Source organism: Hypomesus transpacificus, chromosome 2 (assembly GCF_021917145.1).
Source record: "Hypomesus transpacificus isolate Combined female chromosome 2, fHypTra1, whole genome shotgun sequence".
NCBI classification, from domain to species: domain Eukaryota; kingdom Metazoa; phylum Chordata; class Actinopteri; order Osmeriformes; family Osmeridae; genus Hypomesus; species Hypomesus transpacificus.
In genome coordinates, this window is record NC_061061.1 from 13514211 (window position 1) to 13529064 (window position 14854).

At 40.3% G+C, this 14854-nt stretch overlaps 4 protein-coding genes across 7 annotated transcripts; 2 read left to right on the forward strand and 2 right to left on the reverse strand.

The window, feature by feature from the left end:
* Positions 1-649: 649 nt before the first annotated feature.
* psmc4 (proteasome 26S subunit, ATPase 4) lies at positions 650-5931 on the reverse strand. Its single transcript, XM_047029828.1, has 11 exons — positions 5828-5931; positions 4920-5018; positions 4334-4520; positions 3934-4080; positions 3467-3576; positions 3241-3334; positions 2881-3048; positions 1879-1955; positions 1532-1700; positions 1326-1381; positions 650-967 (listed from the first exon to the last, which is right to left on the reverse strand). The coding sequence occupies exons 1-11, from the start codon at positions 5861-5863 to the stop codon at positions 854-856; spliced, it is 1257 nt and encodes a 418-aa protein (XP_046885784.1). The 5' UTR covers positions 5864-5931; the 3' UTR covers positions 650-853.
* A 2432-nt stretch (positions 5932-8363) lies between these two features.
* On the forward strand, positions 8364-10629 carry LOC124472394. Its single transcript, XM_047027190.1, has 4 exons — positions 8364-8557; positions 8667-9023; positions 9203-9457; positions 10125-10629. Exons 1-4 carry the CDS (start codon positions 8482-8484, stop codon positions 10244-10246), a joined length of 810 nt encoding a protein of 269 aa, XP_046883146.1. The 5' UTR covers positions 8364-8481; the 3' UTR covers positions 10247-10629.
* A 141-nt stretch (positions 10630-10770) lies between these two features.
* On the forward strand, positions 10771-12867 carry dnajc28 (DnaJ (Hsp40) homolog, subfamily C, member 28). Of its 4 annotated transcripts, none has more exons than XM_047027171.1 (2): positions 10771-10841; positions 11582-12867. In XM_047027171.1, the coding sequence occupies exon 2, from the start codon at positions 11665-11667 to the stop codon at positions 12757-12759; it is 1095 nt and encodes a 364-aa protein (XP_046883127.1). In that variant the 5' UTR covers positions 10771-10841; positions 11582-11664; the 3' UTR covers positions 12760-12867. The 4 variants fall into 4 exon arrangements, with proteins under 4 accessions (XP_046883127.1, XP_046883120.1, XP_046883112.1 ...); XM_047027164.1 differs by having other exon boundaries at positions 10777-11287; positions 11559-12867; XM_047027156.1 differs by having other exon boundaries at positions 10777-11287.
* Positions 12868-13180: 313 nt separating this feature from the next.
* LOC124472419 (potassium voltage-gated channel subfamily E member 1) lies at positions 13181-13876 on the reverse strand. The gene has a single exon (XM_047027234.1). The coding sequence runs from the start codon at positions 13687-13689 to the stop codon at positions 13267-13269; it is 423 nt and encodes a 140-aa protein (XP_046883190.1). The 5' UTR covers positions 13690-13876; the 3' UTR covers positions 13181-13266.
* Between the last annotated feature and the right edge of the window lie 978 nt (positions 13877-14854).

The following is a 14854-nucleotide window of genomic DNA, read 5'->3' on the forward strand; positions in this document are numbered from 1 at the left end:
TGTCCTAATGCTTGCTTGATACACTTCTTCATAGACGTTGGGATGAGTTTTTCCAAATGTCTGGAAAACGTAGGAGTGTCTTGAACATCTCTGTATGCGCTTTAGTTCATCACACAGTAATGTTTATTTTGTGTGGCCATCAGGTGGTCTGGGCACACAAATAGACCCTCTTACTTACCCCTGGTGGTCCAAATATACACCTAAAATGCAAAACCATGATCAACATCGCAACAATTTGCATGTTTGTATTTGGAACGTGGTGGAGTGTGATGCTGTGCGGTATTTGTACGTTGCTTTGGATAAGAGGGTCAGCTGAATGAATGTACTGTAATGTGCTCTGATTCAGCAGTTGGCACTTATTAAAAGAAAAGTACAGGCAAGGACTGATTTTTTGTAGACATGTTAACAGGGTTGTGCAACTTGGGGAAGAAGAGAGCAGGGAGGGCTTCATCTGGGTCCCAGGCCTCTTAAGGTTTACAGTAGTAGATGTGGTGGATCAATCAAATAAGGACAGTGCTAAATACAGTTAACCACCATCCCTCCATTGAGGATGTTCAGAAGTAAATACAGTAAAAAGTACATTTCATTTAAAAAAAATACAGAAAAGTGGTATTTACTTTCATTAAAAAAAGGCCATGAAACATTGATCTTAATTCTTTATGGAAAACGTCTTTAATGGTAATTTTTGAGTACTGTTTTAACAAGGAAGTACAGACAGATACAAACTCAACTATACTAGGAAGATTCAATTCAAATATATTTTGAAAATCTTCAGACAGCTCAAAAAAGTGTGTCATGGACTACTTATATATGCATGTGTTTCAAGTCAGAGTCACAAGACCCAGGAGTCTGTCTACTTGTAGAACTCATGCTCTTGCTCGTCCTTCTTAATTACAGTCTTATAGGCCTTCTCAAAGTCCTTGGCCAGAACGATATACCTGTTCTCCCGCACTGCTAACATGCCAGCCTGTGAGAATAAAAGGGAGGAACAAAAAGAGGGAGACAAAACACGGTAAATTAAATGTTCCTTGAATTCAGTGGTCTTTTATAGTACCTATAATACTTGTTTGGAATCCAACTCAGTGGGTAAAAATGGCCAAGATACTGTTGTAGAAAAATAGATCCATCAAGCATTTTTTTTCTTCTCCAAGTAGTCCCAAGTTGCCACCCACCTTTCCATCAAAACATTTCACATCTTAACATAGACTCCAGCAGTGGGGATAAACATCCTATTAACCTCTGTTTAACAGTATGATGATCCTGCAATATTTCCATTGCATAATTAAAAGATTTTCTAGTCACTTCCATACCACAGCCACACTCACCTCCTGGCAGATGGAGTTTATGTCAGCTCCAGAGATCTTGTCTGGTCTGGCCACATCTATACACCAGTCAAGGACAACCATGACAAACCATGCGACACTGAAAAGCACACTTCAACTGATTATACAAAACATACAAAAATCTGTATGATTAGGGTTATTACACATTATGTAATAACTGTGATGGGCCTACATAGGCTAGAGGATACAGTCTTCCAGGTCCACCTCCTCTGATAGATTCATATTGCTGGTAATGGTGGAGAAGACCAGGCGTTTCTGCCGACGGTCAGGCAGGGGAAACTCTATCTTCCTGTCCAGACGACCTGGACGTAGCAGAGCTGGGTCCAAAGTGTCTGCCCTGTTCGTGGCCATAATCACCTGCATTGAACCAAATGGGGTGAGGGTTATTTAAGGCTTCCTAATCAGGGTTTGGCAAGTTCGAGGTATCACCAGTGCTCTAAAATGTATGCAAAACTTAAAGCTACACAACCATGATAGAGCATCACTATTTGGGGGCACTGAAATAGTGAGAAAAGACAAGACAGGTGCTCCTCACCTTGACGTTGACATTCTGGTCAAAGCCATCCATCTGGTTAAGAAGTTCCAGGAGGATCCTCTGCACCTCTCTGTCCGCTGGCAGGGCCGGAAAGAAGATAATTTAAGGTTTGTACGGCAGATAATAACTAATAGTATAATTCACTAGTACATGTAATTCCTAATTTTGTATAATAAAGTATATTTAAAAACAGATATATCCCCCCAAAATAAGCCAAATCTGCTATAAAATGAATTAACTAGTATCAGTATGCAGTTCTACAAAATCACTTTCTGGGGCAATATGCTGTATATCAGATTAGTCTGACAAATCAAAAACATCAGGCCATATGTGTGAACTAGGGTTGCCAACTTTCTCAACCCCAAATTAGGGACACTTTCTTCCAGGTGCGCACACGCACATGCGCGCGCACCAACAGCTGACCAACAATAACGGAAATCACAAGCTTTCATTAGCCATAAAACTACTAATTTCAGTGTAATTTCGGCAAACCACTAATAGCTACTCGCTTGGATGTATTGTTCATAGTAATAGTCGAGACAATTATTACAAGTTTCTCCTTTTGACACAAAATAACGCTCACCAGTGGCCAGTTCACACACACCGTCACCAACAAGCAACAACCGTGTCCCGAGTTTTTGCGCGTTTACAGTAGCCTATTGGCCAATTGTCCGGTGAGGCTGTGATTGGAATACGGGACTGGAGCTGTCCCTGACGGCACAAATCTAAATCACCCATAATTCGGGATGTCCCGGACAATTCGGGACGGTTGGCAACCCTAGTGTGAACCCAAAGCTCAGGGCAGTGAGGCCTTTCTTAAACTATACTTTATCTGGCCTTTCACCTGGATGTAGGTGCTTGTTTAACTGTACTTTTTTGAAAAGATAGCAAACATAACAGGTTTTATTCAAAATCTTTCGATCCCATTAAAACACAGAATATCTAATAACTTCCTGTTGATTGTAAGCAACTAGACTTGCTGGCTAATATCCCTGATCATACCTCCAGTCTGGGCATCAAAGCGCTTGGTTGCAATGGCATCAATCTCGTCAATGAAGATTATGGCAGGCGCATTCTCCTTTGCAAGCCTAAAAACATCTCGCACCATACGAGGCCCCTCCCCCAGGTATTTCTGCACAAACTCAGAGCCAACCACACGGATGAAAGCCGCTGGGAAAGGAGAAAAGAATATGAAAAGAGTAATAATTATTCTTACGATATATGATATTAACTGTAGAAAAATTACTACTTTGAGTTAGTTGTCAAATAGTAAGAATGTTGTTACACAAACATCAAGTATCACATATATGTCTGATACCATAAATAGAAGTTCACTTTCTGTTGCCTGACCCTGAGTAGTACCTGTAGTGTGGTGAGCCACAGCCTTGGCTAGCATGGTCTTCCCACAGCCTGGGGGGCCATACATGAGAACGCCCCTAGGTGGGTCAATGCCAATCTAAGGACAGACAGGCCAGACAAAAGGTTGGATCGACAAAGCAAAGATGGTAAAACACAGTTTGAAACATTTTGATGACCTGCCAATAAGTTGTAAATAACTTAACACTGACACAAAGACAGACATACAAACCTGTTTGTAGAGCTCAAAGTGTGTAAGTGGTAGCTCCACCGCCTCTCTCACTTCCTGCTTTTGGATGTCCATCCCTCCAATGTCAGCGTACATAACATCAGGCTTCTGATCTGAAATGAAACAATTTAGAAAAATGTGACGATGCAAAGTAACAAACAAATAATATATAGATTACAAACTAAAGACGATAAATACTACTGTCAACACCCTTATGAATGTTTATGTTATAAATATTAATAATATTCTGTAGCCATGTAACAAAAGTAGCATAATATAATTCAACACAACTTGTTTATGAAATATAATATCAGAGCTTGGCTATTTCAAGATATTATATATGTTTTTAAATTAAAAACATATCTGGTAGCCTAGACATGCTTAATATCATACAAAAAATTAGTTGTTAGTAGTTGTTGACTCGAGGTTGCCAAATTTTGAAGCCCAACATTCAAAAACAACATTGCTACCTGAAGTGAGCATCATGATGCTGCTGTCAGCCTCTGGTGGAAGCACATCCACCAGGGCATTGCTATGCTTGTGCAGGGCCACCGAGGCATTGGGCTTCAGCAGCTCCCTGTCTATGGTGCTCAGGATACGCACATAGTAGTTGGAACCTGAAAGGATTTTACAAATGAAGAGCAAAAAAGTGGGGGTTTAGTTGGCACAAAAAAAACACATGTAAATAGTACTATTACTGTAGTAAGTAAGGTGAATAGGGTGGCAGCATACCATAAGAAGTAAGTTACTTAATTTGAAGTAAGTTTGGATAAAAATACAATTGCACCTAGGCTCTTAATTAAATAATCTCAAAGAGTGAACATCGATCTCATCATTATATTGTATGATACTCTCCGATACTGTTTCTACCTGTTGTGGAGCCCACAATGGCTGTGTTCTGGTCCACAGCTTCCAGGAACTGGCCAATGACCAGGGGTATACTCTGTATCCTCTTCACCTCCTCCTGAGCATGGAGGAACTCTTTCTTTAGGTTCTTCTGTTCATCTTTGATATACTCCTCTTGCACCTCCAGAAACTCCAGTTCCTGCTGCAGCTTCTACAAGGGGGTGACCGGGAGGTGTTACATAAAACTAGAAGGCTGACTGATATTTATATCAGCTTTAAAATATCAGTCTTTTTAGTTCAACCCATACGGAAAACGGTGTGTCCTATTGAAAACTATTTAATACAAATAGCATACAGATATATAGGTGTTTTGTTTTGTTTACAGTGCCTAAATATCTGAATCAGTATGAGACCTTAAAGTCTACATGGTCCTAGCTCTGGTTATGTTCAATAAGTGTGTAATTAAAGCAGACTATCCAAGTAGCATGTGTTCTGTTGTTAATTGCTCAGTAAGTCAAATTTGATACACTTTGCTGCATTGACAAGTAATCATACATTTTTGTGTTTCGTAACAAGAAAATAATTACACAATAGTCTCTGAAATTCTAACCTTGTATCTACTGTAAAGGTCCTCAAGGTCCTCAGGTTCTGGAGCCAGGAAAGAGAGACCTGTCTGGGGTCTGGAACTATGCATGACAGGGATGTCCTCCTGTGTAGAATGGTAAATACGTTAGTTTATCAGAGAACAAATAATATTCCTTGATAATGTAATAGATATAAATCAAAATCAGCAACTAAAAACCAGAAACTAGTTAGTCTATAGATTAACAGAAATAAAATCACAGAATAAATCAATAGATACTGAGACAATAGACAATATGAACCATTTCTGCAGCATACATTTTGTACGTATTTTGTGATAAATTACACAAATCAGTATGTTTAATAGACTTAACTACTACATTTGTATGTTTAAAAGAGGAGCAGCACTGCTCTCATTAAGTGTTATTTGTATAAATACAACAATGTTTTGGCTAACCAGCAACCATTCCAACACACTACGCTAGCTGATGGTGTTGTTGGTGGTGATAGCTATGCTAGCCTGTCCACAGAAAACTAGTTGGCAAGCGTAATGTTAACATGTAATCTAACTTCTAAATAGCAAATATAGTAAATATGGAAACATATACATAAAATACAAATACATAGAATACATTCAAAGGTAAACGCCGGAAGCGATTTTGAATTAGTAAGCTTTTATGTTAGCAACTAGCCAGCAGAACCAGTTATGACAGTCTCACGCTAGCATAGCATGACAGAGCATTTGCTCGATTGCTACTAGCGTAGCTAGGCTAGAATATGTAGACTAGCTAACTAACGAGCGTAAAAATAGCTATCTCTACAGAGGTGCCATTTTAAATAGTTTAAACCGTTTCAAATAATTCAAACAATAAAACAATAATTCGGAAGCGATAAGAAAACACAAATATAAACGGATTCAAACATTCAAAATTATACCTGGCTCTTCTCCACAGTTACCCCGATGTCTTCCATGATGACTTCCCTTCGGTTAACGTTCTGACGTAACTGTGAGTGAACGATGTTACGTTGGCACTGAACGTAATGTGAGAACTTCCGCTGAAGCCGTGAACTGGTGTCACTGTTTTTTTAAGGTGCAAAGCAGTGGTTTTGGCTTCAGTTCTCCATTTTCCTGATTTCGGAATCCAAGTACCCCATTACTGTTTTTCATAAAGTGTATCCATAAGTATTTATATCCATATTTTGATGATTTACTCCACTTTATCTCACAAGCCCCCCTGTAGTAGGCCTACCTCCAAGTGCCCCTATGGGTAACCATACCCCCATTTGAGAAACAGGTAATAAGGGATAGTCAAAGTAAACAGAACTGGCTTAAAAAACACGAACTATTTTTGAGATTGATTAGATTGACTGAAACTCAGTTGCAACCAATCGTCAAGGGTGCCACTGCAGGGGTGCCACTAAATGTGTCAAAAGGATGTTGCAGAGGGCGTGAGGATTTCCTGTGGAAATGTTGTGAAAAATATCTGCAGTTGACACCTCTGAAGTCTGATACCAAAAATAGTTGTACACAAAATACCTTCTTTCTTTTTCTTTCTTTCTGTCTTTCTTTCTTTTCGCAGAATTATTTTGTTTCATTTAGGGTCAGTGTAGTTTTGTATTCCCACAAAAAAAGATAAATCAAGGATGATAATGTACGATTTCTACAGTATTTCTTTTATAACTTGTATTGTATATGTTAGAGATTAAATGTATAACTTCACTCCTTATCATGATAATAACAATAACCAGAACATGATTGCAGTAAATCTGCAGTACACCAGTGGCGTAACTATAGGGAGTGCAAGGAGTGCAGCTGCACTAGGGCCCGTGGCGAAAGGGGGCCCGTCCTCGATGTAAAAGTGAGACAACCTGACCGGGCCCCTTAAGGCAATCTGACCGGGCCCCTTGCACCGCTCTAAAATCGCAAGTTGCGGATCACATATGATCCAGTCTTATGAATTCGCAAACATTTCTCAATTATGGTGTCAGTTATTCAGAATTTTGAGCTATCACCTGCCCAATAAAAAACAGTCAGTGTTAACAACAGCAAATAATTCATTTTTCCTCATTTGCCTTTTGCTGAATGAAACAAATCTCGTTTTTATTAAGTAATATTGCCCTCGAAAAATAGCAAGGATGTCTCTGTAATATTGTTGTCAAAGATTCCCGCCCACCCACACACGATTGTTCCCATCCAGTTGTTGGAATACCACAGACAGTTGTTGTTGGGATACTACAGTTGTGTTGCATTAGCGTTTTGAAGCGAATTAGGCTACCCCATGCCATTCCCTTTAACATAAAAGTGGCTCCAGAAAGCGGCAGGAACGAAAAGAGCAAGATTTAAGGGTGGCAAAGCTGTCAAAACTATCCTCATTTGGATTTGTGGCAAAGCGTGTTGAAGAGGACACTACGTCTGACCCCCAGCCCGGCAACAGCAATGAGTGTGAAACTCAGCCACCAGGGTAGGCTAATAATTACATAACGTTAACTGTCTGGTGTATGCAGTTGACATGGCTATTAAACGTCATAAAAATTCACATATAGGCCGAGGCTATACCAGGCAGCAGCCAGGTTAGATATAGTAAACTATGTGCAGGATGTAGTCGGAAAATAGCTAAAGCTAGATAGACTAAATGTAAACTAGCATATCTAACGAACATAAAATCAAATATTCACCATCGAAGTGACTGTTTTTTTTTTTTACTAGTACCCAGATAGCACACATGACAGATCGAAACGTCATTCATAACGTCGGATAAGCCTCGGTAAATGATCAGATTTTCTTTTCATCTCTGTGCTCTATTTAAACGTTGCAGATACGTCGGCTCATGACTGACTGTTCCATTATGCTCATTCCGTGTTGTAGCAAGCATAATCTAGAGCCTGAGACTCGCGAGTCAGAGACGTTCACTTTTTAAACCGTCATCCAACTTCACATAGAAGGAGCAGTCGTTACCCTTAATTGTACATCATAAGTAGCCTAAATTTCCTTGCGCATCGCTAAGCTCAACACTCAATAATTTCGCTTGACGATAGGTCGGTAAGGGGCCCGTTGGTGAGATCTGCACTCGGGCCCGCCAAGTCCTTGTTACGCCGCTGCAGTACACCCACATCCTCAGTCTCCACTAAACAGTGAAATGACGACCACACAGTAGATTGTTGTCACAGTGTCACACATTCATTTCAATGAGTTCAGAATGTACTCTAAACGCTATCACTAACCACAAAATTCTAATGAGAATGAAGTAGTAGAACTTGAGATACATTTGAAATACATTAAGACATTGATCTAGGTGGTGTGTAATACATATCATCAGTACATATTAAATAAGTTACATATTACATCTGGTTGGAGCAGGCAACTAAATTTGATACATTTCAATGTAGTCTATGATGTCTTGACAAATATGGCAGCTAATAATGTCGACCAGTAAATTTTGTGTGTATTGTAACCACAATAACCTTTGGAAGAGGAAGTAATACAGTCAAACCACGCATCCTGTGTTCCTCCTCTGCTTTAGTGTTTAGTCTACATTTATTTGAACTAAATAGATTCAGACTCGATGTATTTCAGTATTTAGTCAACAAAGATGTTTTGTGGCCCAATCATCGCACGTTGGAAGAAACATCTGTGGAATAGTGTTATATTTTGTTACCTTCTTTCAGGTGAGAAAGTGATTTTATGTTATCATTGGGACTGATATCACAGGGACTGATAATTTACTGGACTAAATACTGCTGCTACTCAATAATTGTATAAAATCTGTTTTGTCAGGTACCTGGTCACAGATTAACGTTGTCCAGCAACCGGATGTGGTTTTAATCAAACTGTGTGGAAATGCCATGTTAAACTGCGTATTCACCCATACCCCCGACATGAAAGTCTCCAACAAGCCGATTCTGTACTGGGAGTTTATGAGTCAGAACAAATCAAGACTGTTTCCCAACCAAGAGCCACAATACAACGGCCGTGTGGATGTTCTGGACGATGTTCAAAGTTCACCCAACAAGTCTATTCTTTTTAGGAATGTTCGGTGGGAAGACAGTGGGAAATATCAATGCATGCTTTCATATGAGAGGGATGGAGATAGTGAAAGGAAGAGGGGAGCAGGAGTTAAACTCTTAATTTACGGTAATTTCACATCTTTCAATTGACAAGATGTAGCTATCACCTTTTTACAAGGTGTGGTATTTTAAGAGCATTTTAAATGATTTAGATAATAAATGTTTAAACAAAGTGTTGCTTTTTGCAAAGGATCAGATATCATCTGATGTGTGTGTGTGTGTATGTCTGTCTGTCTTGTGTTTCAGATTCTGCTATCTTTGATGTCCTTCCTGAGAGTAAGGACCAGCTTCGGTGTGCCATAAATGTCTCTCAGGATCCAGGATTGAACTTGTCAATGTACCATAATGGAGTGCCAATAGACACAAGAAGAAATGACACCCTCTTTAGCCCTTTTAGACAGCTGTCTGTATACATCCCCTTGAAAGAGGCTGGTAACTATGAGTGCAAGCTTAACCTGGCATCCAAACTGATACTGAACCGCAACTACTCTTATTACCCTGGTAGTGTATTTTTGTATTACATTTATTTTGACCACATTAATTTCTGGGCGTTGTTGAGAACTGGAGGGGGGGGGGGGTTGCTGGTAGCAAGACATTTAACCTTGATACTCTAATCTCAGTAGAGATGTAAATTAATTAATCAGCATGTTGAAGAGAAAATGTCTAGTCCATGAAGTTACGTAGTAATAATTTGAACAAAACTGTGTTTTGAAGTCCTTCAGCTATGATTTAGAAACACAGATTTGGGACAAATTAATCTGTATTGAGACTCTTTTGTAAATCTATTCCAAGATGATGGTACAAAGTACATAAAAGTTACAAAAATCTGTTAAGAAATTGGGAACAATTAACAGGATAAAGTCTTGCAAACGAAGAGGGTATTCACCCACACACAAAAAAACAAGAAATTAAGGGATTCCAAGTTGGCTTTTGAAATAAAATAACACAGGGACTAAGCCTTTGATTAAGCAAAGGCCAGCCGACCCTTGCTACAATCACTAGACCACAAATCCCTTTAGGCCTCACAAAACGTTAAGCATAAAAAAGAAACAGTAGTTCATAACTAGTGCTACATGAAAAGAGTATAAGGGCTAGAGTGTAAAAAGTATAACATCAACAAGGTGTATGATTCTCACAGTTCTTTATCCTCTGGTCTTGTGTTCTTCAGAAGAGAAGATTCTCCCCGAGCCTTGGATCCTGTACGTGGCCATCGTCTCAATCCCTTTCACTGGAATTTTGATCCTGCTCACTGCCTGTGTCTTTAAGTTTAGAAGCAGGGGCGCCTCATAGGGGGGAAAAGTTAGGACAATTCCAAGGGCCCCTGACTGACGGGGGCCCCAAAAAATGAAAAACGAATAGAAATTATAAACAAACAAAAAAATGCTATCATGGGGCTTAAAATTCCTGGTGGCGCACCTGTTTAGAAGAGAGTACATTTGTTAGCCAACATTGAACTTGAACTTACTGAACTTTTAATTATAGTTTTTGCAGCAAAATGTTTTGGGCTTTTTTAGCAAAACTCTGAACTGTAGCAAGTTTCCTTCAACCAGGCATGTCTGTGGCCAGCAGTTCTCTGGGTACACAGGGTGATCCCATCTTTTTTACAAATCCTTCATGACAACTGTTATCCAAGATGTCCTACAGTTTTAGCTATATTAAATCATTCTCTGTGAGTCTCCCTATCAATCATTTTATGGATGTTTGTGACACTGGGTGTGGAAGAGAACATGTAAATTGGCCGTGACAGACCTGAGACACAATCCAGCACAGTAGGTGGCGCTATATTCGCCTTATAGTTGGACGCGAGCCGCCAACCTGAATATAAAGAAGAAGAAGAAGACGAAGAACACGACGAAGAAGAAGCTACTTTGTTCACCTGCTAAAAGTATGCCGTGGTTTTTGATAAACAGTTTTGCATGCTGTTATCCGTATATTCCACTGAGTCTGTCACCGTGGAATAGTTACAAATGAGTAGACTACCTCAAGGACATGAGATATCTAGCTAAGGTAGCTAGTGGCTAGATACATTCACTGAATTAAACTGGTATACCTAGCTAATGGCAAGTAGAACAGGGGCTTGTTTCATAAAGCGAGTTCAAACCAGGTTTGTTTCAGGGAGAGTCACTGACATAAGCATGTCTTATTCGGTAAACTTGCTCTATGAAACAGGTTTGACAGGTTCTGTCAAAGCACGGATGGACGCATGTTTTACATTCAAAACATAAATTACGTATAAAGCAAGGTTCTCAAGTTTTATGAAATGTTGGCGTGGGATTACAAGCCTATACTTGAGTGCAGCAAACTAATAAGTAGGGTACAACAGCAAAGCAGGTATGTCTATCATTATTGCCATCACAGGGCATTGATCTAACACAAAAAGATAGTTGTTGATTGAAAAAATATGTATCTTTAAGAAACAGTGAAGGCTACCTAAATTGAAACGATCAGATCCTTAGAAAATAGAAAATCCTTAAAAATAGTTCCCTCATCAATGTGGTCTCAGACTTATAGACTAAATATTAATTATCTTCTGATGTTGCCCTTTAGTGGCACGATAAAGCTGACACTTCCTCTGTGGTAATTTTTTAATTCCAATATGTAGGTTTGTTTGATATTGTTCTGCAGATAGAAAACCTCTGCCGCACTGCTGGCCCTGACTGACCTGAGTGGCACAGTTCAGCTCTTGGTCTTCCATAGGGACAACTACCATGATCCTGCCCTACTTGGCTCCCCAGTTACTGCTGCTCCGCAGATTGAGCTCCAAGCCTTTCATCAGCAACAGGCTTCGGGACAACTACCGGGCACTGCAGCTCCCAGAGGATGGAGAGAGCAGCCCTGCCCAGGTGAAAGAAGCCTACCTAAGCATGGCAAAGCTCTACCACCCGGACTCTGGCACTGCCACAGCTGATGCAGCGCTATTTGCCAGGGTTGAGGAGGCTTACCGTGCAGTCTTGGCGCACAAGAGACAAGTTCAGGCCAGCGGAGCAGAGAACGTTGAGGAGGAGGATGAGGATAGCATGAAAGGTATGGTTCCTCAGCACCGACACTATCTCAGCTATGAGGGCATTGGCTTGGGCACACCGAGTCAGCGGGAGAGGCAATACCAACAGTTCCGTGTTGACAGAGCAGTTGGGCAGGTACTCGACTATCGCCAGAAGGAACATGAACGAGCAGCGGCTGAAGAAGGGGAAATAGTGGTGAGGGATAAGCAGAGCCGGCAGATCAAGATTACCCAGGCAGTTGAGAGGCTGGTAGAGGATCTGATCCAGGAGTCCATGGCCCGTGGAGACTTTCGCAACTTGAGCGGCTCCGGAAAGCCCATCAACAAGTTTGACCACAACCCATATGCTGACCCCATGACCCACAACCTCAACCGGATCCTCATAGACAACGGGTACCAGCCACCATGGATTGTCATGCAGCGTGACATCCGTGAGACCACTGTGCAGCTCCGTGAGAGGCTGCTGAAAGGGAGGGCAAAGTCAGGTGAATCTATGACTTTGAGGGAGAACGCTCAATGGCAGCAGCTTTGTGGATCCGTACGGGAGGAACTTGTGAATCTAAATAAAATGGTGGACAACTTCAACCTTGTTGTACCAATGCTCTCCCGACAGATGGTCCATTTCAGTTTGGACCGTGAGATTGCCATTGCAGAGAAAGCGGCCCACCAGCACAGACAGAAGAGAGAGATGAAAAGGGAAACTGAAAAAGAAAAGAGGAGGGAGGAGAGAAAGAGGACTAAAGTGGGCACACAACAGACTACACAAGGTTTACTATCATGGATGACGAATTTACTCAAATGAATAATCAATCAACATCGATACCATTGATACATTGTGATTTAGAATACTCTACTTTGAATAGTGATTTCAAAATTTGATGTATGAACACATTAAAAAAATTCAAGGTAATGTCTCATCTGGTTGTTAATTAAAAACATTTTGTAGACTGCTTCACCCTGCTGTTTAAAGAATGTCTTCAAAGTTGTTTGCAAACCATTCTATATGCAATACTGTGTCCTGACCCCATGACATATTCAAATATTACCACAATAAATTTGGGTCAAAAGCAAAGCTAATTTAAAATAGTGATTATCTCCAATCACACAAATTGTGTGATTCAACTGACTATTCACTCATATAAGATAATCAAACTTCGATTGTGAACTGCAATATTCATTACCTATTAAAACTCATGGTATTTATCTTATAATAGAATGCTAACAGTGTGAACTCTTAAAGTTATAAATACAGATGGATTTTTTCTTCCGTTGGATCAATTAACTTTTGGTTTGCTGTCTATTCCCATTTTCATCCTGGAAGCTGCTCTAATGCTGAAGGGTTGCGGATGACAATGAGGTCTTTGCCTTTTTCTCCATGGTTTAGGACTCCCCCATGCTGTACCTGAGTGACAGCTTTTGAGGAGGTAATAGCCTTGGTCCAGTCGTGGGCAATGTACTGGTGATAGGGGTCATGGGAACTCTCCAGCTTCTTAGAGCGGATATAGCTGAGCATGATGCCAAATATAAAGAAACTGAACATTCCCACAATCAGCAAAATGTACACCATCCCCTGAGCCTGGTCTGGAGTCATAGTTATACTTATTGGGAGAACTGTCTGCTGAGTAGTATTATTCTGAGGGAACACAGGGACAGTCACCCCGGTTCCATTCAGGCAGTGCTGTAGGAAAGCGAGCAGGAGAGACGGCAGCTCTGTGCGGTTGAAGTGCAGCATTTCCAACCTCTTTGGGTGGTGAAGGTAACTGTAACAAAGGCAGCAAATGAAAGAAAAGGCTTTGTCATAACCAACTCTCAATTAGTGTAACCACGACACCCCCCAACTTATGTAAACGTTTTAGCATCAGACCTCACCTTAATATCTCCTTTTCTGAATGAAGCACCTTTGATTAAGAAATGCCTTTTCTTTTGAGCTTTAAAAGACAAAGAGGGATACATCTCTTATCCCAATGCATGTCTGTGATTATGTTAGTGAAATGAACTGGTTAAGTGTACTGTGCTTTTAAATATACAGAAATTGCAATACCTTTAGAAGACCAACTGCATCAAAGTAAATAAAGCTGAGACGGCTCCTATTATTGTAGAGTCTTGGCTGTATTCAGGAGTCTTGGAAGCACTGTAATTCATTACTGTAGGTCTCGTATGTGTATATAAAAAACTGGTCTCACCGTACTATAGCTCCATCTCAAAAACAAACACACTCACCCAGTCTGATGTCTTTCTCTCTTCCACATACATGCATTTCATGTCTTGTTCCCTTTTTCAAGCCACTCTCCAATCCCTCACACACACACCTCTTCATACAGGCATAATCACAGGTATAGAGTGACAGCGGTACATTCAGCTTGTCAACACTTTTAATGAAATAGATGTCCAGGATCGAGAGACCAAGGTCAATCTCAGCAGGTTACAACAACTGCTGTGTAGTTCAGCATTATGACCACAGGCTTGCATTCTTAAATGGTTCATTCATGGTTACTTCACCCCCCAAAAAAAATCTCAGATCCCTGAGGGAAATGTGATTAACAGATATTATGTTTATGTCTGTGGTGTAATCAGTCTTTGGTCGTATTTAAAAGGTTTTGATAATATTGACACAAATTATATCCTACTCACGTATATTTGGAATATTTTGTGATTTATGGCATGTTTGTGTTGGTATATCATTGCGATGGAGCTAGGTTGTAGCGGTTGAACAAAGCAACAGTCAGACTTGAAGGAGGGTGGAGACACTACAGACAAGATTCAGTTACACAATGCCCTTCAAACATCCTTCCTTGTCTCCTCCAAAGTACACCGTGGTTCTGTAATGTTGAGATTAAGAGTAACATCCAATAGGCAAGGAGTCTCAGAATGTAAGCTATGAATACTGAGATACCTTA